Source organism: Anabas testudineus, chromosome 1, assembly GCF_900324465.2.
Source record: "Anabas testudineus chromosome 1, fAnaTes1.2, whole genome shotgun sequence".
NCBI lineage: Eukaryota > Metazoa > Chordata > Actinopteri > Anabantiformes > Anabantidae > Anabas > Anabas testudineus.
The window spans coordinates 9,974,669-10,000,597 of record NC_046610.1 but is presented as its reverse complement, the minus strand read 5'-3'; the positions used below and the strand labels follow the sequence as shown (position 1 = coordinate 10,000,597).

At 41.6% G+C, this 25,929-nt stretch overlaps 1 protein-coding gene across 5 annotated transcripts in view; it reads right to left on the bottom strand.

The window, feature by feature from the left end:
- Positions 1–951: 951 nt before the first annotated feature.
- The window catches only part of bnc2 (basonuclin 2), a 149,378-nt gene continuing 124,400 nt past the window's right edge, over positions 952–25,929 (bottom strand). For 4 of the 5 annotated variants that reach the window (XM_026360121.2, XM_026360123.2, XM_026360124.2 and 1 more), the window contains 2 exons: positions 12,411–14,797; positions 952–6,202 (listed from right to left, as the gene is read on the bottom strand). In XM_026360121.2, the coding sequence (XP_026215906.1) occupies positions 5,380–6,202; positions 12,411–14,797 (3,210 nt within the window). In that variant the 3' untranslated portion in view covers positions 952–5,379. Of the gene's footprint in view, positions 6,203–7,277; positions 7,352–12,410; positions 14,798–25,929 lie in introns of all 5 variants that reach the window. The other variant, XM_026360125.1, reaches the window with a different exon arrangement.

Here is a 25,929-nt window from a genome sequence, read left to right as displayed (position 1 = left end):
TGTGTGTGTGTGTGTGTGTGTGTGTGTGTGTGTGTGTGTGTGTGTGTGTGTGTCGTTGTGTGTGTGTGTGTGTGTGTGTGTGGTTATTAACAATGACAGGGGATCAAGGAATCGGTGTGTGACAAAGAGGAATGGTGTCTAATTCAAGGTCAATAAGGCCTGTGTCACTCCTTCACTTTCACAGAGGGGAGGGGGGGAGGCATTATGTTCCTGTTGGTTACCAGAGCAAACATGACATCCCTGCTGGAGCTCATATAAATTTGTAATTTGACTCTGAGTCACAGCAAATGATGTCAGTGCAGGTCACTTTGGCAAAATGACCCTACATTTGTTTGTAGCTGTCTGTCTGTCTGTCTGTCTTCAGTGTCACACTGCAGTTTCTTTGTTAAACACCTTTTTCTTAAAGGACACTTGCTGTTCTTCATTGAATGTGGAGACAACAATGAAAACAGTGATGTTTACAGTTTTATTTCAAAAGCCGTTTCTAGTTTTGATTATATTCTGTGCTTTTGCTTAGTTATGTAAAAGATCGAAGTCTTTTTTGAGTACTTTTATTCATTTTCCCTAAACACAGTGCTTCATGACATCTTTTAATTTAATTTCAGCAAATGATCAGACAAAGGTACTGTATGTCCATCTTACTAATTTGCCAACGCCAGCATACCTCCTCCTCATGCCAGTACATCTTTTAATAACTCTATTAATCTAATCGGCCACTAATTGGTCAAGATAGCCTTTTCCCTAATGGTTTTTATCACAGGGTAATTAAAGAGCCCTGTAAAACCTGGTGAAATCACAGCGTCTTGTTTAAATGACTTGACCAACACACTATTTGAATGCTCTGTATTTTTTCTGCATTTTACAGAATGGTGTCTTTTTAAGCTACACCACAGCTTTGATTATACGTCCTGGATGCTCCCATTTGAATAAAATGAGATGACAAAATGCCAGTGACTGATAAATCTTTAATATAAAAATTGTACAAGAATTCTGATACAAATTACAAGAGGTATTTGGACAAAATATGAATAAAATTCCATTTACATCCCAAAACCCTTATGCATTTTATGCAAAAACCATAGACAGTTATGATACAGAAACAAATACAAGAAAAAAGAAAGAAAGGGGAAGAAAAGAAACCAGTCTTTTAAAAAGAGGACCACTTTTTTTCCTCCTGTCTGTAAAAGGGAAACACCTGTTTAGGTAACATACAGTATTCATGAGGTTTCCAAATCACCATTTTTGACACCAAAGTGATACAAGCTCCTCTGCGCCGTTTGTTCTTTGCAGTGCGACTATGTAGCCATGCAATGCTGTCGAGTGCCAGTGCCATAACACAGGCTTTTCAAGTCGCAGGCACAAAATGCATTGGATACACAAAAACACAAGTGAAAGCAAAAAATCTAAATTCATCAAGTCTTCAAGCTTATTTATACTTTAAGACTGTAAAATAGGATTGGCACAATGGAAAACATTTTCTGAATTTACAGTATTTTTTTCTCATTTCACAGGTTCCAGTTCAAATTAATTAGGGGATTTGTTTTTACAACATAACACATGAGACTAAAGCATCTATACAAACCCATGTATGTGTATTTTCCTTCTCTCTGCATATGCCTTCTGATGTTCCATCGAGCATTTCAATCCCACTTTGTTCCATGAGCTACATTAACTGGACAGTTTGCATGCAGTGTCACCTTGCACCCTCTCTGCTCACACCTATTGTATTTACTTACTTACTCACTCATTCATTCACTCACTCACTCACTCACTCACTCACTCAGTGATGTGAACAAAATGGACAGTGATTAACAGGTCAGCTGCTTCAACCGTTTGCCATCTCCTTCTCCTTCTGTGTGCCATGTAGAATTACAGAATAATTGATGCCTGACGCTGCTCTGTTCAAATATTAAAGATTCACTTGAGTGGTCGAGGGCAGTGAGGTGCACTAACTGACGTGTTCCTGCCGTCCCACAGCCCGGACACTAGGTAGCAGAATGCATCTGGGTCCATGTGGCTGAAGAAGTAACAAAGATTGTATTAAGGCTTTTCTCAGAGCACATGGGGAAATTGGTGGTCATTTCTCAGAGGAGAGCAGAGTGTTGAGGAGAGGGGTGGTGATGTGAGGGGCTTGATCACTCTTCAGCAGACAATCAAGAAGAAGCTGGGCAATGAGTCCTGGGGAGTCATGGCTCTGCTGCCCTCTTTTCTCCCTGTGTTCCTCATTTCCTCCCATGCCTTGGTAAGGGACTGCCATACCCCTTTCCAAGCCCAATACATTTTTCAATTGTTAAATGTTAAATGTTAAATTTTCTTCATGTCACTGCCGACTACAGGTAGTGTTATAAATCATTAGCGTCTAACCATGTTAGGATGTTTAAAATTAAATGATAATAATGATACATCTGGACTTTACTTGTCTGACTCTGTAAATATCAAATGCTAGTGTTATACAGTTTGTGGCAGCCTATAATCTTAATGCTAGATGGAGAGTTTCATTTCCTGTGGTGGGAATTCTCTATTTTTCCCTGCCCCTCGCTCCTCCATTGATAGAGGTTAACAAGTCATCTGGTTCTTGTCATCCTTCCAGCCCATAAGTGGAAAGCGCACGATAGTGTGTCACTCTCCTGTGTGTGCATGTGTGTGTTTGTGTGTTAAAGAGACAGCTGTCAGCGGGGTTCCTGGAGTAGCACTTTTTTATTCCTGCCAGAGTGAGGTCCAGAGGGATTGAACGAGTGAACGAGGCAGCGAGCGCCTCAGTGAAACCCACTCCTGGGAGAAGGCACAGGTTCCTGTACTCAATTTTCCCTTCACTTGGGATAAACAGGCAATTACCCATCCCTTTTCCCTATGCCATGGCCATCCAGTGAACTTAAGCATACGCTATTAGTGTGTGTCCCTGTAGGAGCTGCGCTGCGGGGTGTAGAGGTGGTAAGTGAGTGGCGGGTTGAAGAAATGGGTAGGGTGGTTGTTAAATAACTGTGTTCTGACAGTCAAATAAAAAGCAGAATAAGAGAAAGGAATTCAATTGAATTACCAACCACACTGAATAAGTAGTACATCTTGAAAATGAATGGATGAACTGAATTCAGCTAAATTGAGTGAGTCAAATTGAATTGTTCAGAGCACACACTCTCTTGCCTTTTTCTTCTCTTTCTGTCAGTGTCACAGTCTTGTCAGCAGCCTTGGCGTCTGGCAGTGTAACGAAGTGACAAGTGAGTTATTAGACGGAAGAAGCTGGAATGGCAGGGACGCCTCCAGGTAACGGAGAAGCAGCACATTTTTAATGATCGTTGCTGTCATCCTTTCCTCCCTAGTCAGCCTTCCACCTCCGCAACCTTTCCATCAGCCTCAGCTCTCTGTCTCGCTCTCTTTATCTCTGAGAAGAGAGGACTGAAAACTGCATGTGTCATATAGGTGGAGCCTTAAAAAAAGACATGAAATATTTCACCAGAATAGGTCATGTCTATATTGCAGAATGGCTTAAGTATGAGACAAATGGAATTCAACACTGTTATGGATGTAAGACGTCGGGAATACTGTACAGCACACCACATAACACTGCTTAATTTTCCCTCTGTGTGTAGCACCAGTCAAGTAAGAGAAGGTCTCCTTGTATAGTAACACATGGCATTTGCTAATACATTGATAAACAAGTCGAAAATGAGGAAAAATCATCTATTTTTTGTCTTTTTACAAAAAAATATCCTTATACTGGACACAAACATCTCCATGAAGATACATCACCCACCAATAAATACCCTTCCCTTGGCTACTTTGCCCAGTTACTGAAAATATTTGTACCATAAGACAGTTATGGACATATTAAAAATGGCTGTAACCAACAGCCAGAAAAATGGCAACATTTTTATGGAGTACCTTTGTAACTGACATTCAGCAATAGAAACTGACACTGAAGATATCACAGCAAAAGATTTAAGACTCAAGTGCATCACATTAATCCAATGGGGCATGAGTTAAGTACAATGTCACACTGAAAGAGCTTTTCTTAAGCAAACACTTTTGTTTTGGTCATAGTTAGTCCAATCCATGGGTCAGCTGTGTTTCATCACGATTCCTTATGTGAGAACAAATGGCATGCTTAATGCAGATCAGTCCACTATAATCCACTAAATCCAATGAAGTAAACATTGGGATTCTAACTTGTAACCATATGCATATACTGTAGAGTCATTATCAATATTTAACTCAGTTGTGTATCTGAAACAGCTGTTTATATTCAGTCACACCTCAATTAGTTTTGAAGCAGGACACTTTGGAGACACTTTCTGAATATGTGTTTTAGAGATGAGATAAGGTCTTTCGTTTCGTTCAGGGATGTTTCTGTTGTAAGACTGTTAGAAAATGAGCAGGTGCAAAAACAAACTGGCACAAGTATGTTGAAAGTACTGTCATTTCCCTTGGCTTTGTAGCCATCAATGACCCCAAACAACTCATCATTGCAAAAGTCCTCATTATAATAATATTACACATCCCCTTGTATAGATGCAAAGTGCAAAAACTGAATTGGTATACTAAAGCTCATAAACATAAACGAACAAACAAAAAAAAAATCAATAGAAATACAGAGAATGATATCAGTGTAGGAGCCTAAAAAAGCATGCCGGCAACCTCTGAATATCCAACAAGTAGATAAAACAAGTCACATGATATTCTTTTTTTTCTAGGACTCAGTTTAAACGTGTCTTTGAAGCTAACATAAATGAGTCAAACTAGTAAGATGCTACCTCTTTCTTGCCTATAGCTGGAAGTATTGTACTGGACTGTAACATAAAACCATAAAGAGAGGGGGGAAAAAGAAGAAGCAAACAACCATCAACACAACTCTTTTACACCAAAAGCCTCTTGGGACATTATTTACAAATGAAGCTGTCATGCTTTTGTAAGGGGTTCATTTAAAAGATATCATTGCACAAATACAACAAGAAGATTTTCTTTTTTTTTTTCTCAATACTATCATTTTTGCAGGCAAAGTCACAAATAAGAGTTTGAGTAGATTCTTTGGAAAAAAACAAAGTGGGGGAGAAGGCTGGAAAGAAAGATGGAGGGGCTTATGAAAAAAAAAACAAAACTGGAGTTTTGTTACAAAGCAAACTCCGTGAGTGTCATCCTGTTCTTCCAAAGAAGGAAAAGTCCAAGGTCACAATAATAAACGGTATTCAGAGTCAATGAATTTTATAGAGGGACATAGAAATGTCTTGCAGTGACTTACAGAGGACGGGCAGGAGGCATACAAGCATTTAGCTTGCATTTGATGGCCCTGGGCTGGGGTTAAAAGCTAATTTGAGGAGGAATAAGGATGAGGAATGAAAGGAGGAGTGGGCAGACTGACAGGAGGGTAGAGTAGCAAGTCATTATTTAGTCTATTATTGTAGAGAATGGCATGTTTTTATGGAGGTTGGGGTTCTGAGAGTGCCGGTTACGGCTGCGCACAGAGCTGAACACCATGTTGCAACCAGGGATTTTGCACTTGTGCATCTCACGCAGGTGCACAGTCTTGTAGTGCACACGGAGGGTCCCTTTGTTGCTGTACATTTTGTGGCAGATGCTGCAGAGGATCCCACTGCTGCCTCCATTACTGCCCCCGGTGGATGAAAGGAAGAATGGTGAGGAGGAGGACTCCAGCCCCTCACCATGTCCCTCTCCTCCTAGTTCTCCGAACTCATACCGATGCCCCCCTCCTGCCCGCCTCTCGGTGCGCTGGGAGCAGTCCTCTCCCTCACTGTTGCCCTCCTCCTCCTCTTCTTCTCCCCCCTCCTCCTCCAGGTCATCCAATAGGATGCCCTCATCGCTGCCATCATCTGACTCATGTGAGGAGTGGACACTGCTGCTGGACTGAACACTGGATGTGGTGCTCAGGTCCAACACCACATAGTCATCTGGCTGGCTCCGAGAGAAGCCGTTGGTGTGGTGGTTTTTAAGGTGTTGATTGAGAGGGTGGTGGGAATACTCATTGCTCATGGGGGAACGGGCATTGTGGTTCAGGCTGGTGGGCCTGAGGCTGGCACCTCCAATGCCCATCCCAGCCATAGGGTCCAAACCCATGTGGTGCCCGGCATAGATCTTGGCCAGTAACTCGGCTCGCAGGTCCTTGGGCAGTGGCGTGAGTCGGGGGTCCAGGACAATATCGTCCAGCTCTTTGGTCAGCAGTTTGCGGTGCAGGTTGATGTTGGAGCTGTGCCTATGTAGGGAAACAGAAGTGTTGTAGATTAAAAAACTACAAGTATAGATTACCTCTGAAAAATTAAATAATAAAAATTATTATATTTGTACTGAAAGTAATTAATTTTTTCATATTCTCAGGTCATCTTACTTCTGTGAACATGAAAGGGTATGAGGCCATAAAGATTCATTATCTGAGAACCACTACACATGTAATAATTCTTACTAGCAGTTGAGATACACAGACAGTCACAGAGAGAGAAATCCACCCTGCATCTCCCCTCAGAAAAGTGCACTAATATAGCACAGAGAGAGAGCACCCTGCTAGTGTTTACCACTGTCAGCATGTCTGCACTGCACAGCCCTCAAATCCAATAGACTCTGACTCAATTAAATACTCCACCATATTGAATGGGAGTTTATCAATTGATTTGAGCTGTGGTAATGTGATAATCGAGGGGAACTGGATAGCATATTAGCACTAGGCCCTGACAGCATTATCGCATTTGTTCCCTATTGGAGGTGGCTTAATCGAGCACCTCAATGAACATATCTTTATGTAGACTTGGATTTAATTAAGATGGGCGTTTTTCCTAAACTCAAGGCAAACTGTATCACACAATGTGCTACAGCTGATGAAGTAAACTAAGTAACAAGTGCCATGCTTAAGCCGGGATAGGAATAGTGAGGATTTCAGTAAGCACACAAAGCCATGCTAGGATGCAAGGTGAAAATGGGCTTAAAAAATCAAATTGAATGCCTTTATGCTCCAATTTCACAGTTGCCAAGTCAGACTAAGAAAAACTGGACCACAGCACAAATGTCACAATAAAACTGCATAACACAGAAAGGAAACTTAAGCAACTAATGACCAGTGTCAGATACAACATAGACAAGGCCCACTCCTTTCATATCAGGTCAGCACTTACAGTAAATCAAATGAGAAAATATGCAAACACTCAGTGCCTTTAATGTGAAGGGTTTCCATGCAGGGAGGGCACATGTGTGTAAAACAAAACAAAAATTAAAAAAAGAAAACGATCATCCTTAGAAGGAGGGGCAAAAATGGAGTCACAATGGATAGTAGAGCTTACCAGCAGTGGCAGGGTTGATGCAGTCAAAAAGGGTCCCTTTCCTTTAATTATTTACTTCCCTATCCGACATTGTCCTGCAAGAGGTAAAAATACATTCATTTGAGGGACCCTTTTCTGTGAACCAAGCAACCAGGAGCCCGTCCACTCGAGCATCGTCAGCATTGAGGAGAGAGAGCGTGGCAAATCGATTGGCTGCGGCTGTCACTGCATGTGTGTGTGTGTGTGTGTGTGTGTGCTTGTGACTGTGTGAAAAAACAGAAAATATACTACTTCCATATAGTGGGACTTCGATCAAAAAGACTATATAAATCCTTTGTTCTCTTTTATCCTTTGATAGTACAGTTGCACCCATATGGCGTAAGCTTATGGCTAAAATATGGGACTCATGATTCAGGGTCTGTGGCGTTGTATCCCTGGCTAGTCAAATACATGTGTGGACGCTTGGCTGTGAAAGGCTGGAATGTTTCGAGGCAGGGATACCCACCAACAGGCTTTCACGTATGCATTTGCTCAGTCGAACCTGAAGTTCAGGATGCTGTTGATGATGCTCAGGTAGGCAGGTCCTTTGCAACATGTCTCAGTCTCTCTTACAACACCTTCTCACTGCTAATAAGCTCTAAGTTAACCATGGCTATCTCAGTTTTAAGATTAAAGTCAAACATGCTAAATCTCGTGCAGTAAGTAGTCTGCACTACAGCTTACAGTAGCCATTTTAGATACTCAAAATGCACACAACATTGTTAGACAATTTCAATAAAAGAAAGGTTCACATTGAACCCTGCAGTTTGTTTTTAATAGGTGTTACAGATATATGCAAACAAAATAAATGAGATGAGAAAGTCAATTTATGACACATCATTTGTAACCATTTCGATTTTTCTTTTATCTCAAAAGTTGAAAAGGAGAGAAATAGTCCAGTTTATGATCATTTAGATAAATTATTATTTATCTCCTGTGTTTGCTATGCCTCCTTGCCCTAAATAATCAAAATAAGTCAGCTGAATCCACACACGGTGGGCATAATGCATTTATCCCTCCATTTATCAGATTTAGACTTTCTGCCCCATTTCCCACTCTTCTCCAACCCTCTATCTCAGTATGCTCTGTCTTTCCTCCCCCAAACCCAACTCTTTAGTCCCCCCTTTCTCCATTTCTACCTCCCTGTTGGCCAGTAATGTGGCTGGCAAACCAATTTGACAGTCTCATCTTCGCCCAAAAGATGGGGGAGGCCTCGAGAGAGCCCATTTTTTACTGTGCAGAGGAGGCAGAGCGAGAGTGTGTCCCAACTGGCGTTAATCATCTTTAGGTTCATCTGATGGCCCTTGCCCTTGTTTTTGTGTCAGTGCGGATATGTGTGTATATGCACGCGCGTGTGTGTGTGTGTGTGTTGTCTAAATGACTCATAATGTGTAAATGAGATGGAAAGCTGAGTGGTATTAAACTGACACCAGTGGTTCTTTGTCTTTCCTGTCATTTTAGGTGTGTTATGAGGTTTTGGGTGTAAGTGGGAGGACAAGAGTTTTAGTAACATCTATCACACTCTGTCACAGTTATATCTCCTTTGCATTGTTTCAGCAGCACAAACAATGATTTGAGTATCCTCAAGTTCACATACCACAATTATTAATAATACACATTAAATATGCTTTAAATATCACATGAAAACTGTTTGTTGTAGAAGTTTTGATTTAAAATTACTTGAAGTTTCATAGATGACAGTGTGTTTCTGTGCGTGTCTACATGTTAATAATCTAGTGTAAGAATGAAACAATGAAAAAATTCCCCTTATTCTTCACAAAAAACATCACAAGGAAACTGTCAATGATAAGCTAAAGGGATATAATATTTAAAGTTTCCGTCTTTTAATCAGAAGATATTTTCAGCTGGGGTGAGTGGCTTTTGCTAACATATTCTCTCTATGAGCGGCGTGCCCTTTGTTTACAAGAGACAAACAGAGAGCTGATTGTGGAGCAGCGGAGCTGGGCCCACTTGCCGTGAGGGGATCAAGGGAAAAGGATGGAGACAGGGAGAAGGAGGAGCGGGTGGGGGAAAAGACTCTCCAGCATAATTAACCTTCACTCTCTCCGTTTGCAGCGGCCCATGCAGGGACTGAGGGCCGCGCACTGCTGCACCATGGGAATGTGGAAGAGGGAGGACACTTAGTCGCTCGTGCGACATAGAAAGAGCAGGTTAAAATGTTGGAGTAGAGGTTAAAAAAGAGAAGTAGGATAGGGTGATAAAAATGAGATAAGTAAGGCAGGCCTCATCACTGGTTTAAAAATGTGATTAACGAGGCTAATAATGGTGATGATTACTTGTATGTGTGCCTTTGCAGTAGTTAATCATGCAGCTTCTTCAACACTTCTGCCGACACTGCTTGCTCCCCACAATAAATATGCAATCATTTACCTCCGTGCAGCAGGCGGCCAGAAGGCTGGAGAAAACACCCGACTATAAAGCCACATGCATACACACACACTTCTGTTGCTCTCTGATTTACACTCAAAAATACACACATTACATGCTTGCTCAAGGACACAATAAATGATCCTTTTCTGCATATGTCCGTGTGTGTGTAAAGATGTACAGTATTCATTTAAACGCAATTATTTATGGCCGTGAGTGAGACCTGGTGTTCATTCTACAGTCCAGTAATTAAGGCAGCGATCCAAACTGAACACTAGTGGTACTTTTTTCCATGGTGGCACATTTACACCGTGTCCTGCATTAAGTTGTCATTCAACAACAAATACCTGCTGGTTTAACATAGTCTCATTTTCTTTTTTATTAACTGTGGTTAATATTATAACTCTTCTTTTTATTTAGTTTTTTTTAAAGATAATTAATTTGTGTTAAATGTTTTCATCAGTCTTTTAAATCTGAGGTGAACCACTAAAAAGAGCTGCTTATTAATTGTTACTGCTAACATTGTTGGAAGAAAAATCTAATTAGGAGAAAGAATGGAGTTTGACTTATCTAATTTACTAGTAATAAACATTCTCAACGTTATTTTGTGCAACTGTCTTTGTATGTGCGAATGCGTAATCTTATAAGAGCAAATGCTCTTATGAGAAGAACCAAATTATTTTCCCATTTTATTGCTTCCATTACACTCAAACATACATTATGTCATTAGAGGATTATCCAGGGACGAATTTGACCAGAGCCTGGCTTGTGTATTGACTTGTTTCAAAGCCCCAGGATTCTTCAAGCCTCTTTCTGTTGTTTTGTTCCTTGTTTCAGTGTGTGGTGGAGTAATATGTCCCACATGCCATCAGGAATTTATTCCTCAAAGAAATAATATGGAAACGATACTGTGCTTACTGTAGGTCTCACCCACTATATATCCCTGCCTCAAAGATCCATTGTGTTCCTGTTCCTCTGTCTCCCATACAGTATGTTCTGCCACTTAGTGTGTTTAGTGTTTACTGTATCTTATAATTTCAAACTGTGTTTTTCTGACTCATACACAAATATATCCAAGTTAACCAGTGTATAGGCAGAGGTCACACTACACAGAGGTCCTTGCTACACATTGGTACATGTAAACGTGTATTTTTTTTTGCTCTGATTACTTTTTCATCTTGCTGTTCCACGAGCCACCATGGGGCGTTGACAGCAGATTCCAGCATGCACGCTTGCAAATGTGCATATGTGTGCATGCATACATACACAGCAGGCAGGTCATGCCTCAGGCGCTCGCTATTCCTAAAGCCTTGTCAAAACAAAGGGAGCTAACAAACTCACAATGTGGCAGTACACCACACTGGGGCAATGCATCCTATAATAACACTTCATGTCATCTTGCTGGTGTTGGCACAGCTGTGTCAGGTGAGCAGCAGGGTTGCACCTTCACTAACACTAGCTCTTGATCTGCTCCCACTGCTCCCCTCTAATAGAGTCACAGAATCACCTGCTCTATTTACATGCTGCTAATGAACAAACAGAAGAACAGATGCCACTGAAACAACAAAAGTAATAAAACACTTTGAGTAGAAAAGGAGCCGAATGTTTAAATGGAGGGAGATAGCAGTGTTGGAGGAGGAGAAGATGGGGTGCAGAGCCAGTGTGTGTGGGTGAGACAAAACTCTAAGGAAAAATGTAAAGTTTTTTCTCAGAGATTTGCCAATTAGAAGCATGCAGTAAGTTTCAACTTGCCCTTTACTTAAATTAAAGTGCTATGGATATTAGAAAATAAAGCTTGTGATTACGATTTGATTTTTTTCTTGTCATCAAACATACAGTGGGCAGAAAAAGTATGCTGCAATTATTCCAAAGGTTTACAGACTTTTTCCACTAGCAGTATTTTTGTTTTGTGCTATTTTAGGCGTTATATTTGTTATTACTCTTGATTTAGATGAAGATCAGATCAGATCATTGTTGGACACAGTTTACACTTACAAGTCACCTCCTTAATATAAAAAAATGTTGTTTGTAATCCCTTTGCGTGCCTGTACTAACCCAGGGCAGAGGTGATGTTATGTACCTCCAGCAAGTGTCAGCATCAACCTGCTGTCTGTGCTGTAGTGTATATATCCTGCAGAGTGAGTGAGTGTGTGGGACTGATATGTGCTAACAGGCCCAGGTGAGTATGGCTAGCCTCACCTTTTAATGCGCTAATAAATGCAGTGGTTTGACAAACCGCTGTCTATGTTAATATATGCGCCTTCACCTTCCTATGACAAGGTGAGGTAGTGAGGGCAGGTAAACAACACTACAGCTGGAGGGTTGATGGGTATACCTTAGTGCCTGTCTGAATATGTGTGTGTGTGTGTTTCTCAACCTGACTTTCTACTCTTCTAAACTTTGACTTGAACAGATGCTCCTGAATCACTTTTAGTGTTCCATTAGCTAACAGATGTTAAGTGATAGTCCATCCAGGTAAATATTCAGTAATAAAATACTGAATATCTCACAAAGTCCTGTCTCTCACAAAATTGCTCATATTGAACTTGTTTAAATATAGCTTTTGTAAAACTCCTGCTTTTGTCAAACTACTGCAAAAACTGTATATTCATTATCTTGTTCCTTTATATGAACTATAATAGATGTTGAACCTCCCATTAAACCTACCTGAAACTGTCACAATTACATTACAGTAAATTGGTTACATTACCAAGTTCTAGCACTGACCTGTCTCGGCTCCTTCGAGAAGGGAAAGCAGCGTTGCAGCCAGCCACAGTGCACACATGCATCTCTTTGAGGTGCACATTCTTGTAGTGCAGTTTCATACTATAGGAGCTCTTGAAGCTCTTCTTACACACACAGCAGATCTTAGGGTCAGGACTTGAGCATGGGTCTCCCTCTGGTGATTGAGACGATGGGAATTTGGGCGGGCTGGCACCATAGCCCATTGAAGAGATGAAGCTCTCATGCAGAGCCGCCATGCTTGCGGCAGCGGCAGCAGCTGCTGCCATGCCTCCATTATAGAGACCATACTGGCCCATGCAGAACATATCATAAGTAGGATCACTGAGTTCTTCCTTGATCTTGATAGATGGTTGATGAGGGGAGGGTGAGGAATGGCTTTTTCCTTCCATTTGCTTCCTCAAATGTAATTCCTCACTAACCTCGTCATCATGTTCCCTGTCCAAACCCCTTCCACCCCTGATGTGTTTTTGTTGCTCCTCTACATCCATCAGCTCATCACGGTAGAACATCTTGGAATCACTGGTTTCAGACTCATTCTCAAAGTCTCTCTCATGGTCCTGGTCCTCAGAGGTGAAGCTGTCCATACAGCGTAGATCTCCAGAGCCTCTGAGATCATTTCCACCCCTGCTGTCAGTGCCTTCCCGGCATTCATCTTCACTTTGTCTCATCATGCCTCTCAGAGCTATGCCAGGGCTCATCTCATCCTGGGAAGGGGACTGTTGCCCACTACCACCGCTGTGGTTCCCGGTGCCATTGTTGTTGCTGTTACAATTTCCATTTATTTTGATATTGTTGTGAAGAAGTGATGACTGGTGGTGGTGATTGTGGTGGATGTTATCATCATCCTCATCTTTGTCCTCATATTCATCTGCTACATCAATCACTTCTTTTTCAATCTTTACAGGCATGCTAGATTTACGGGGCTTCTTTTTGGGTGTAGGATCACTGCTCCCAGTGGTGAAGTCTTGGTTGGCACTAGGTGTGGATAAGCGATGGGACATGGGTCCTGCCTCTGACACATGAACATTATTGTGTGAAGCCACAGCAGCAGCCAGGATCTGCTGTTGCTGGTCCATGAGGGTAGTACTATTGGTCGTGGTGGGCAGAATGGGGCTGGTGGGCAGTGACACTGGAGGACTAACAAGGTCCGCAGGGGACAGTAGTGTACGGTAGAATGGCGGCACTGGCTGTACGGGCTGAACTGACTTCAGCGAGGGGAATACCAGTGGACTTTGCAATGGTGACTGAAGCATCGGATCTACTGGTGGAGTAGTGAAGCCCAGTGGTGGCCTTCCAGGGCTGGTGAGTGTAAAGCCACCATTCTTGGTGCTTGAGATGACAGGTGTGCCAGTGGTTGAATTGGCACGAATGAGGTCCTTATCGCGGTTATTGCGCAGCATGGGCATGTGCAACCTTGGATTGGGATTGGCACTGTGACGGTTGCGGCTGCGTAGTGAGCTGAAGACCATATTGCAGCCTTCAATGGTGCAACGGTGTTTGATCTTCAGGTGTACAGCATTATAATGTATCTTAAGTGTACCTTTGTCATAAAAGGTTTTGCCACAAGAGTTGCAGCACACACGACCCTTGCGCGAGGTGGCTCCCATTCGACGCATGCGATGCATCTTGGAGGAAAAGGAAGGATGGGTGATTGTTTTAGACTGCTCGTCCTTTACAAAGTGGTGGTGAACCTGATGGTCACTTAAGCTGTTGGGTTGCTGAGGTTGATTTTGGGACTGCTGTTGGCTCTGTTGCTGCTGCTGTAGCTGTGTCTGCTGTTGCTGCTGTTGTTGAGCCTGCTGGGTTGAAGGGGTTGGCGAGATAGGCGATGCCCTGTTATTGGGCTCTGTCTTGGGTTCTATGTTGTTAATGCTTCCCAGAGCTCCACGGCTAGGACTCTGGCCAGTGCGGAAGGGTGAAAGAGACACTTCTGACTCACTGGTATCCACCTGTTCACCTTGGTTTGGCAGACTGGGTTCTCTGAGGCGGAGAGCAGACTGCTCTATAGGCAGGCCATTTGGGGGCAAGCCGAGCATGGGGGCAGAGACTGGGTTGATGTACTGGAAGGGAAGGAGAAAGGCTAAGCTGTTAGGGATATTCTCAAAATGGTGAATGCTTGACGGGCTACTGTTTTCCAGATGTGTCAGGAGCCCTGGGCTGCGGGTCCTGTTGTTGCTTTCAATGAATGTCCTAATCCCGGAGTCTGTCTTGGAGGAGGGAACTGTTACTGCCTGACCTTCCTTCTCCTGAATGGCCATCAGCTCCACAATGGACTTGGTCTCACCAAAGCGCAGGAACTGCTGCAGGGTGATGATCTCTTCTTCACGGGACATGATGGTCCACCGGTCCAGCACCTTGCCTGCAGCATCCTAGATGCCCCAGAAGACACAAGAGAGAAGACAAAAATACAAAACATTATTGATTGTGCATAATCAGTTTGGACAAAGGAGAAGAGAGAGCAAGGGTTAGTTTGTAAGGGCAAGCTTTTCTGCTCATGAAATTCAGAGGCCCCTGGAGCGAAAAGTAACTAACAGAGCTTTGTTGAAAATATTCCCTGTTCATTGCCCCTCTTTCCCAATCACTTTTCACTCATTCACTTATTCTGTAAGTTAGCTCTGCAAATGTGATTATTAATCATACAGTGATAAGAGGAGGCAATAGTTTAATTCAATCTGAAGCAAACAAATCAAAAGCACTGAGGTGGGGCTGTTCGAAGGTCTGTGCAACTTTGAGTATTGCAAAGATGTCAAGCTGTGAGACTGATAAAAACAGCTTTGTAAAAGACTCTTGCTGGGCCTTCCTCTCTACCCAAACTTAACTGAGGGTATTTTCAACCCTGCAAAATGACAGAAATAATAGAATAATTAATGTAGGCCAGTAATTGCTCCTTGGTTAGCAGGCATTTTTCACAGAGTCTTCTATCTACCATCCAGTGTGTCAGGGAGTGAAATGCTTGAGGGAGTGTAAGACTGCTGTGTTTCAGAGAGTTGCTTTGGACATTCAAAGAGAAAAACTTGCACTGACAATGGCATTGAGCTTCTGTTCCTTTCATTGCGCAGGCTGTATTTTCATCACGCTTTTATGTTAGTGAGGTCCAAAAACTGAAAACTGATGAACATTTGAATTAACAGTGGCAAACTATAAAAACATGTAATATGTAATGAACAATTGCTAATTTAATAGGAGGCCTGACAATGGTGAAAAACGGGCCGGAAAACCGGAACTACTGTAATGAGGACTATTACCAGCTGAAAAATAAAAAGCTTTGAAAATGTTCACATTGTCAAACATCACAAGTTGACAGATAGTGTATAATGTATAGTGGGTGTTATAGAGATAGTGTATAGTGGGTATTTGTGTGAACACAATAGAAATGTGTAAGACAGAGAGACACAGCAATAGTGTAAACGCAAAAGTTCCCAACATGGACCAGACACAAGTGACATCAAGGGAATAACGCAAGCGATGACAATTAGTCACAGAGAAATGGTTACATTTCATATGTGCTTCTAGCTGCTGGCATCTATAAAAGATAAATGGCAACTCTAGTGAGTAAAAAGCTGTAAAAACCAACATCACAAAGCACAAAGGGCCTGTAAGGAGAAAACAGAAGATAAATGTTTAAAGAGAGACAGCGAAAGAGAGATACAGGAGAGACACAGAGGAAGAGGAGCAGAAAAACAGAGAAAATAAAATTGTGAGTGGTTTCATATTATGCCCTCCGATATACTGGAGAAATAGATTCTTCTGAGACGAAACATCAATAGTCACTGGGGTATTTGTTGTTAAATATACATTAAAAAACATTTTACACTTTCTTCATTCTGTGTGCGCTCTGGAGTTTTTGCCCGAAGGTATGACTTTAAATTCTAGCCTGGGCACTATTATTTCATGCTGCATGGCCATCTGGGCATTAGTACTTCCATTTGATTTAATTGAAACAAAAAAATGAAAGAAAATTAGAAAGTGAATCTTTAAATAGTTCCACAACCAAAACATTTCTTAAGAAATTGTAGTTCTCAGAAGTGGAGCAGCCTTTTTATGTTTTCTGGTGACAGAAAAGACTTTTTATACATTACGTTACCCTACAAACTTGGATAACAACCAGGATAAATGTATTGCTCTTAAAGAATCGTGACTCTGTCTTCTAAGCAGGAGGTAACAATAAAGAGCGGTTTTTTGTATGACTGGTCTACACCTTTAATTCCGCTTAAGCAAGTTTAAGACATTTAATATCCATTTCCTAACCTCCCCATTTTAATGATTGCTCTTGAAAATTAAGATTAAATCGTCATAAGAAACACAAGCTCCCATAAAACGAGGCAATTATAATGCAAGCTCCAATAATAAATGCTAGGGATTAGTATCAAGCTATGTGGAGCATCATTAAATAAAACTAAAAAAGCTTTTAATTTCATTTATTAAAAAAATTTAATAAAATTATTCAAGATGGCTTGTTCAACAGTGCCCTCGAAGCCCACAACCTGCTATCAAGACACATCTTAGCCACTCACTGAATGAAACAGTCTATAGACATTCATTTTATCTTCTACTAGTCTTACTCTGTGCCTTTGCCGCTCCACTCATGAAGTCAAACAAAAGCCAAAACACAGGCCAAACTGCAACCCATTAGTGTGGAAGGGCCAGCCAGCTGTCAGAACTGGTCAGCAGTTCTGCTATGCACTGGACCTTGTGAGGTGGCGAGAGGATGGTATTCAAGCGTTCCTCATTCATTGGTCAATTTAGTTTTGGAGGCCAGTCCACAAGCACTGAGGCTGCGGTCGAGCTTGGAGCAGAGAGTTAACAAAAATTTAAAGATCAAGCACTGGTCTAGAAAATGATGTGAGGGGACAAACTTTATTGGTGTTCAGTCCGTCAGTGAGACTACTATTATTTTCTTATGGTAAAAGCTGTAGCAGTACATCCTTCAAAACTATTTCTTTCTACTTGCAGTTTTAAATTCCAAACAAATAGGTTTAGTGCAGATTACCCCATAACTAATTATAATCAATGGTGAGAAAAATATTCATGTATTATATGGAAGTGAGTATCTGTTGACACACATTTGCAGACAAACACAGGTCCCTGTGGTCCTCACTACGGTAAGTCTCACAACTCCGCTCCCTTGCATTAGCCTTGTGATGCTGTGAGAGAAACAAATATGCCATTAGAAGCACTTTTGCAAGTAGGCACTCATCTTCCAATTAGCTTAATGTGGCCCTCTTTCCCCTATATTTTCCAGGCGTGCCCCACCTCTTCTTGTACACTCCCTCCAGTAAAATCTCATTAATCCACCCCTCCCCCACCTCCCCTCATGCTATGACATATTAGTCTGTCATTATGCATCCCAGAGTCCTTTAAACAATACAGCTAAACCTCTGTTTGCCAGGTTAATGACTATTAGCCAATAATTACAGCAGAGAGACGATGGGGTACCCACTTTATCTGGTGGACAGCCTACTGCTGTTAGTTTATTTTATCTGCATGCCTCCATGTCTCGCAGAATTAATCTAGCAATGGCTGTATTTATTCATCCCAGTGCTGCTGCAATGCATTCTTAATTTATGGCTGTCTCTAATACTGTGGTGCTGGATGTTGTGTAGTGGGTGTGTAGTGGGGTATCCACCTTGCAAATTGCTGACAATGAGGATGAGCAAATGATGGCCTTGTCATGGGCCAGGGCACCACTGTCAGTTAAAACAAATCAGGCAATTATGCAATTAGCAGGTTATGTGCTGGCCTGTATTAAGAGCTAGGGTGTGTAGCACTGTTAGTTTATATGGTGTGCATTAGGGATTAACATCTTGTGTGCATGTATATGCTTTTCGCTAATCATCACTTATCATACTCAGTGACTATTTGGCAAGCCTGGAGAGAATTGCCACACTAGACACACAGCAGCAAAAGCAAAAGGAAAGATCATCTACAAATAAATCATGTTGACCTGTGGCAGTATACAGTAGATCAAACGGTAGACCTCCAACCATCATAGAGCTGCTGTCACATAACGACACAGATATTTACCTTTCATGTAAATATATAAACTAGGACAATGGGTTATGTACAATCTGTGTAGGATGAGAGCTACACTCATATACACAGAAGGGCAGTTCAACTGATCATAAGACAGCATTGTTTGCAAGAGGGAGGATCACAATGGCAGAGTGAACCATGGGAACCACATTGATTCACCAACCAGAATGCGATCTCCACCGAGCCTCGAGGGGATCTCCATTGATCTCCATTCCTGCCTTCAGATCCAGTTCCTTAAAAAAAACTGCTCTATCCATGTGTTTGCCACTTCACGGGAGGTTAAGTAGATGTTCCTTATGATCTGAGAAGGTCTTGAACCTCGGTGTTTCCTTTTCTATATTCTGTTTCTTTCCCCACCTCATCACAGGCTGTATGAATAATGCAGAGGATCTAGTGGCGAGGGGTACCATGGGAGACGGGTTCACGCAAAGCCCACTGCCTGCAGCCATCACATCAGAGGGCAAGAGCTCCCAAGACACAAGCTGCTCGCCCATTGGCTCCCCAATAGCAGGTCAGGGGTCAGGAGTGAACAACCAACTCTACTTCTTCCCTTGTATTGGACTAGAGGGAAATCAGTAGCTACATGCAACCGTGGGTGGAGGACATTTGTTTGAGTCATAAAAGCTGAAATTTGCACTCTGATCATGGTAAATTCCTCCTTTATGCTGTTCACATCAAAAGAATTGGTTATTTTAAATGTAATGGTATATATCCAGTGTTGATTTTATGTTTGATGGGTTAACCTGTGTCTTTATAGTCAAACATAAACAATCTAATGTAAAAAGACATACAATAAAAGTAAACAGTAAGACAAGCCATCCTATCACGCCATCCAAAAAATAAATGAATTAATGAATTCATTAACAATTATGTCACCTTGGAGTTGTTTTTAACATGGACGGATATTTCACAACACAAAAATGAGAACGAGAACTTTCACTAGTTGAAATATGTGCAGGGGAAATCTATGGTAGCTTGTAGTGTTATGTTGTTTACAGCTACCCAATACACCAGATTTCAAAAATAACAGCAAACCAACATTTTTGTTCTGAAACTTTCCCACGCTGTCTATCCAAGACACTCTGGAGAATACTGTGCAAAGAATAGCATATTGGTGCCATCTTGTACATCAGCAGACAGACTTGTATGCCTCTCTGGAAGTGGTCTGATTTTAATAAGTGACAATTGCAGTAATATGTTACTAGGAAATATTTGAGGGCAGATAAAATAGCTGCTGAAAGAAATTGTATGTTGTGCTTTAGTTTAATTTATGGTAATTTGTACATTGGAATAGATTTATTGGACAACAATAAAATAAATAAAAGACCACCCTCTTGCTGCACTACTAAATTGTCCAAAAAGTCCACAATTAAAAAATAAAAAAAACACAAATATGAATTACTAATTATTAAACAACAGTTGCTTTAGCAAAATAAAAAAATATATAGATACATTAAATATAATATTTGCTATCTTAAATTGTTGAAAGATAATGGCCATTCATTCCTGCCTTAATAGAATAAACCCTTATTGAAGACTCAAACACGCTATGCATGCTAAAGCCTGTTTTCCATATGATGTATAAAGACAGCTGACATGGAAATACAGGTGATTCAAGAAAGTCTAGACAGGATTTTATGCACGATACTGGCTCATATTCCAGATCAGAAGTTCTAACAGATCTATTCAAGTGTGCTTCCTACTTTATAATTTAATTAAACGCCATGCAAAGGGCACTGCCTTGGACAAGGTTATTCTCATCACTGCAAAAGAGAAAAGTGCTTGCTAGGCTCTGGTGTGAGTAGATGTGAAAAGGCCACAGGCCTTATTTTGCCAGGCCAGACAGACTGATCAGTCAGTGAGATACCCTGCCTTCACCTCTCAACCTGATTTAACTCATGGCTTTGGTTAAAAATTCATGACTGTGTATTAGTTGTTGCTAAGGGCACACTATAATTGATGGATGTGAGATTTACAGTGCAGTTGCAGACTGCAAAAGATGGGGAGGGGGACCAGCAGGGATTGTTATACAGGACTTTTACACAGATGGGTGAATCACAATAAGGAACAGCGCAGGTTTCAGTCTTTAGCCTTTAGTAAACAGTTTCCATTTCATTTTCCTTCAACTTGCCTCTTTTTATCATCTGGTCTTGAAAACAAACCCATCATTAAAACACGTCAGATTTTTCCAACCCCCCTGACCTCCACCACCACCCTCACCACCCTTTTCGTTTAAACCTGCCCCTCAGCATGTTTAAAAAGTGGAAAGGACAGTCCTTTGGCCACAGCCCAGCATAAATGCAGGTGGAGCGGCACATGGAACCCATTTCAGGCCCCGGTACTCTGTAGAGGAAAGTCAACTGTTCTCTGAGTTCAGAACCTCTGAAGAACCACCTCGCGGCACTTACATGTGCAGCGTCTGGACTGATGTATTGATTCCCTGTCTCTTTTCACAAAGCATACACAATAACGTTGGCCTGCCTCCCCCAACTGTGTTAAGGAACCATAGCCGTGGTCAATGTGTAAAACTCAGCAGACCTATCACTGAGCTAGAGGGGAGGCCTCAGAGAAGAGGTGTGCAGTGATAGAAACAGCGAGGGAACGCCTGATGGTTCACATTAATTGAGGATGATTCGTGTGATCTGCTGGATCTGGATGCAGCAGCCAGCTCTGTCGTGGGCCTGGGAGACAGATGTGGGGGCCGCTGTGCTCCCTCCAGGGCCAATGGAAAGCAGTGAGGCGGCTGAGAAATGGTCTGTCTGTGCGGTGCATGTGTGTTGGTAGAGATGTGAGGGGTGGAGGTGGTGGTGGGGGGAGGGGGTGGAGCTGACAACCTGCTTTTCTCTCTCTCTTATATCACATCTCCTTTGTCTTGATTACTATTTTGGCAGCAGGCCTGTGCAGAGAAGGTGCATTAACATATGCTCACAATTTGCTCTTTGGCCACATAGTTACATGTTTGTACTCTGTCTTTATGTATCAGTCATTTCCTTTGTGTGTGTGTGAATGTGTGTTTGTGTGTGTAATGCCAGCTCTTCATCGCATTATGTCATTACACTAATGGACATCAAAACGCAGACATGTCCACGAAAAGTTAAACTTAGGACCTGGTTAAAGCATAAATATCTATTTATTGCTAATGAACACTTTACACGAGGGCCCACAGCTCATAAAACCTGTATGTGGCACGTTGTTTCTAAATATACTGTAAATAAAGCTTTAAATATTCCACAAATTTGCCTCATTTTTACTGAAATTTCCTTCATAGTACCTGGAATATGACACTGATTTCAGCATAATCAAAATAATCCCCACATCACTTCCATTTTACTATGTAAAAGAGAATCGATAATGGATTGTACTGTAGGTAAACTTCCCAAGTCGTTTTGTTTTGGTCTAGCTGGCAACAGATAGAGGTGTCTGTAACACAGACACACTGCATTAGAGGAGCTTTTCAGCTTTCTCCTGTTCTTTTCCTATGCAGGAGGAAAGAGAATAAGCTAATGGACTCTTTACTTAATGTGATCAGAGCCATTATTGACATGCTGCCAGGAAGATGCAAGACCATTAACTCAAGCCTCTCTTTCTCTGGTACCTTCCCTACACCCCACTACTTTCCCCAACAGTATTTCACTGCCTGCCTCACTCGCATACGGAGGAAGGGCCAATGAGGGTTCTGGGTCCCCCGAAGGAGTCCGTCATGTTAAGTAGGAATCTATGATGTGGATGGTTGTTGGAGAATTGGCAACAGTGTGTTGCTCTGGACTCTGTATTTGTAAATCAGTCATCATGGCAGTATATAATGGTACCTTTCATATATCAGTAAGTGCTGGACAACTGCTCAGATTTGTATGCAGCATGGTCATGGTGGCTTAGTTGGTTTGGCATCCATGCAAATTGATGTAATTCAAACTTTATTATTCTATTACATACAGTTATTTTCTCAGTTTCTAGTTGCCTTGAACTACCAAGTCAGGACAGTCAAAAGGTGGAGACTCATTTGAGGTACAATTTGCAATGCAATATAAAACCAAAAAAATAAATGTGCTCCTTTTGTTTTAATTTGTGTTTAAAAATTAAAAATTGGACAAAAAATGTAGGAAACTAAATTATTTTAGTATTTCTAGACAAGGAGCAAAACTGCAATCCCCTCTTTTATTCACAATGATTGCATGATATCTATATGCCACAATCCAGGTTGATAAGCTACTCTATTAAGTTTAATTATTAGCTGTAGCTGTAAGAAGCTGTAAGATAAGACATTTTTGTCTACACAATATGATGTAAATGTGAATTAGTGTATGTGAGGAATTCTGTTATTTTATCAAAGTGAAATGGCGCGCTGGGTGGGTAAAGTGGTCCCAGATTACAAACGGTATAGTTTCCCTGTTTTTAAACTGTCTCACAGGAATTGTTGCCTGGCATGTAAGCTGGTTCATTTATCTTGGAGGCAGAGGGTGCCAGTGTGGCTGCAGTGTAATTTACACTATCCCAACCTATGTGCCAGAACACATCTATCCCTGTGGCCCAGAGGCTCACATCGCCAGTGGCCCAGAGGATGTTCGTGTTTATCTGTGCGTTTGCATGTGTGTGTCTGTGATCATGTGGGTTCAACCGGAAGTGGTGGTCAGGTCTCTCGGGGCAAGGTTCCAGGTCCCTGGGCTTGTTTACTGCCATGAGTTTCAGAGTGGTGATTACTTACTGCAAAAATAAACACTATTACCATCTGGTACTGCCTCTCTGTACTGTAATTTATACACCAAGAAAAGCTGTAGACCATCAAAACATACAAAATAGAGAACAATAACAGAAAAAAATGTAATCTACACTGTAAAATTATTATTATTTTAATTACTGTACATGTTTATGACCATGTTTGATATAGGGGGTTGGATGAATATCTTAATTCTGGATGCTTAGAATAAAATAATACGGTTAATAAAACAACTTTTGATCTATATGAGAGGGCAGATCATAAAGAACAAAAGGCTTACTGGGATGCATGGTGAGAAAGCTGAGATGATGGGGGTCATTCAAGATTGTAGAGGCCTTGCAGAGCCAGCAGATGTTTGATCCATCCACGGCACATCTGGTCCTCAACACACTCAATCCATTTCACTCAACTTCTCCTTTTTAGATTTTCCTTGTTCCTCACGGTCCACTAAACTCCACATTCCCCTTGTGGGCCACAGATATTTATTCACAATCATTCATACTACCCAATTAGGATAATTTCTTTCTTTTTTTTTTTTTTTTTACATATGATTTGAAGTGTATTTGTTTTTAGATTTGAATATATGTCCCTGATCTAACGTCGGTATTTTATGCCGCACCACAATAGTGGCGGGTTGCCCTTTTTTCAAACGGGTTATAAGCTGTACTACCCAGAAAGGAACTCCTAACCCAGTGGCACTAGTCGGGGAAATGAATACTGTCATTCTTACTGTTGTGGGCCCTTGGAGGGTCATACAGTTCTTAACAACTTCATTGTTTTTTTTTATTGTTGGAAACACAGAGGGGTGTGGACTGTGCAGGTTTCTCAGTTCTGGAGTACGACGTGACGAGAGGACTGTCAACTCCCTGTTACTCTCCATGCAACTTCCTTTAATAAATGTCAACTCTTTGACCCAGCGGTAAATCCCTGGCAGGCTGGGTGGCCGTGTCAGCAGGCCGGTGGGCCGCACAATGTCTGGACTTGGCCTCAGTGACATGGGGGAAGTAGAGCGAGGCACTGCTCTGTTTGTTCAGAGAGGGGATTCAGGGCCACCTGGAGGCTCAGGTCCAGGATCACCAGACAAAAACATAACCTGTGTGAGTGTGTTTGTTAGACGTTAAGACAGATCATGTGTTAGTGTTTGCACAAATGTGCCATGATGTTTGTATAAAATGTAAAAAGCCAAAATGAAAATTGTTTGGGGTGTGTTGACAGCACTGTATGCTTGTGCTGATGTAAGCTTATGTGTAATGCAATCTTCCTGTGTTTGGGTCTGGCCTGGTCTGGCTGTGCTGTGCAGGGCTATTGATCCTTATAGCCTTGTGGTCTGCAGGGTTCCTGTCAGTAAGCACAATGAGCCAGAGCATCTTCCATTCCCTCTCTTGCTCTTTGTAGCACTACAAGCTAAACAGCCATCACAGAAACTCAATACAGGCAGACTGGGCCCTAGTCATCAGCTAACAGCAGTGCCCGACAATGTCCCACGAGGCTCCAGCTAAGTCAATTCAGTGTCAGTGTAGCATCTCACCTCGTAGACCTGTTGCCAGCCTAATATGTCACGCTAATATGTCTCTCCATATGAATTACAAGGCTGTTGAGAGGAATCCAGATGCAATAAGTATAGATTAGCTAATGTCCAGGTTCTGTCAGAGTCTTGTAGGGATGGAAGGGGGAGCTAACAATAGTAATAGCCTATAACAGGGTGTCTGGCTGTGGCTTGGAGGTGAGATGGGGGCATACAGGCTTCTGGGATTTCTAAGGAGCTCTGGGAAATGTGTTCTCTGGATCACAGGAGAAACGGAGAAGGGATGAAAGAGATAACAACGAAAGAATGATTTATGAGGAATGAGAGAGATGGATGGAAACAGTGTGATCGGGTGTCAATGCTCTTTTTCTGACTATTGATCAACCTGGAGGCCTAAAGGTGTTTGGGTTAAAGGTCTTGAAGCTCTTGCCTTGTCTGTCGTGTCTCTGTGTTAATGTGCTAACCCATTGATCTGTATAGTACTAATATACTTGCTCTGTGTGTGTAGGCGAAAGCACCTGACAGAGGAGGAGGGAGATGGAAGCAGAGCTTGAAAAAAGAAGAAAACAAAAAGGTGGGAGAAGAGGTGAGCATATGGTCAAATGGGGGCGTAATTAGCAACCATGTTACCACCAAACTCTATATATTGATCAGGGATAATTTGCACACCATATCTTCCCCTCAGCTATTGTACATAGGTGCTTTAATAATTTATGTTGCAAATAACATGAATTGCACATTGCCACCCGGCACCCTGACTTAACAAGTACTGAAAACATACGTTAGACTCAAAGTTAATAACTAGGAATTTTGGAAAATGTGCCATACTGCTCATTACACTGTCTGCATTGCTTTCTAAAATACATTTAATTTTCCTCTTTGTGAAAAATGGGAAAATAAGGGTGGGTGACTGTAGTATGTTTGACTGGCGCTGTGTCTTTTTCTAAGCATTTAATGAAAGTACTGAAATTGGTATCTAGAAAATCAAGATGATAAACAACATGATCATATGATTAAAATGTATGGTTTATGCCACCAAGTGCTAACTTTTGGGCTTTTGGGTTGGATAAAAATAGGTGGAGGATGGATATTTCAGGTGAAATGGAAGTGATTTCGGAAATTATATAAAAATTATATAAAAGAGAAAGTGTAGCTGTAAATATTCTTTTTTTAAATTTTAGTAATACACCCAACAAAGAACATATGTTGTGTTTTTTCATATTAATGAG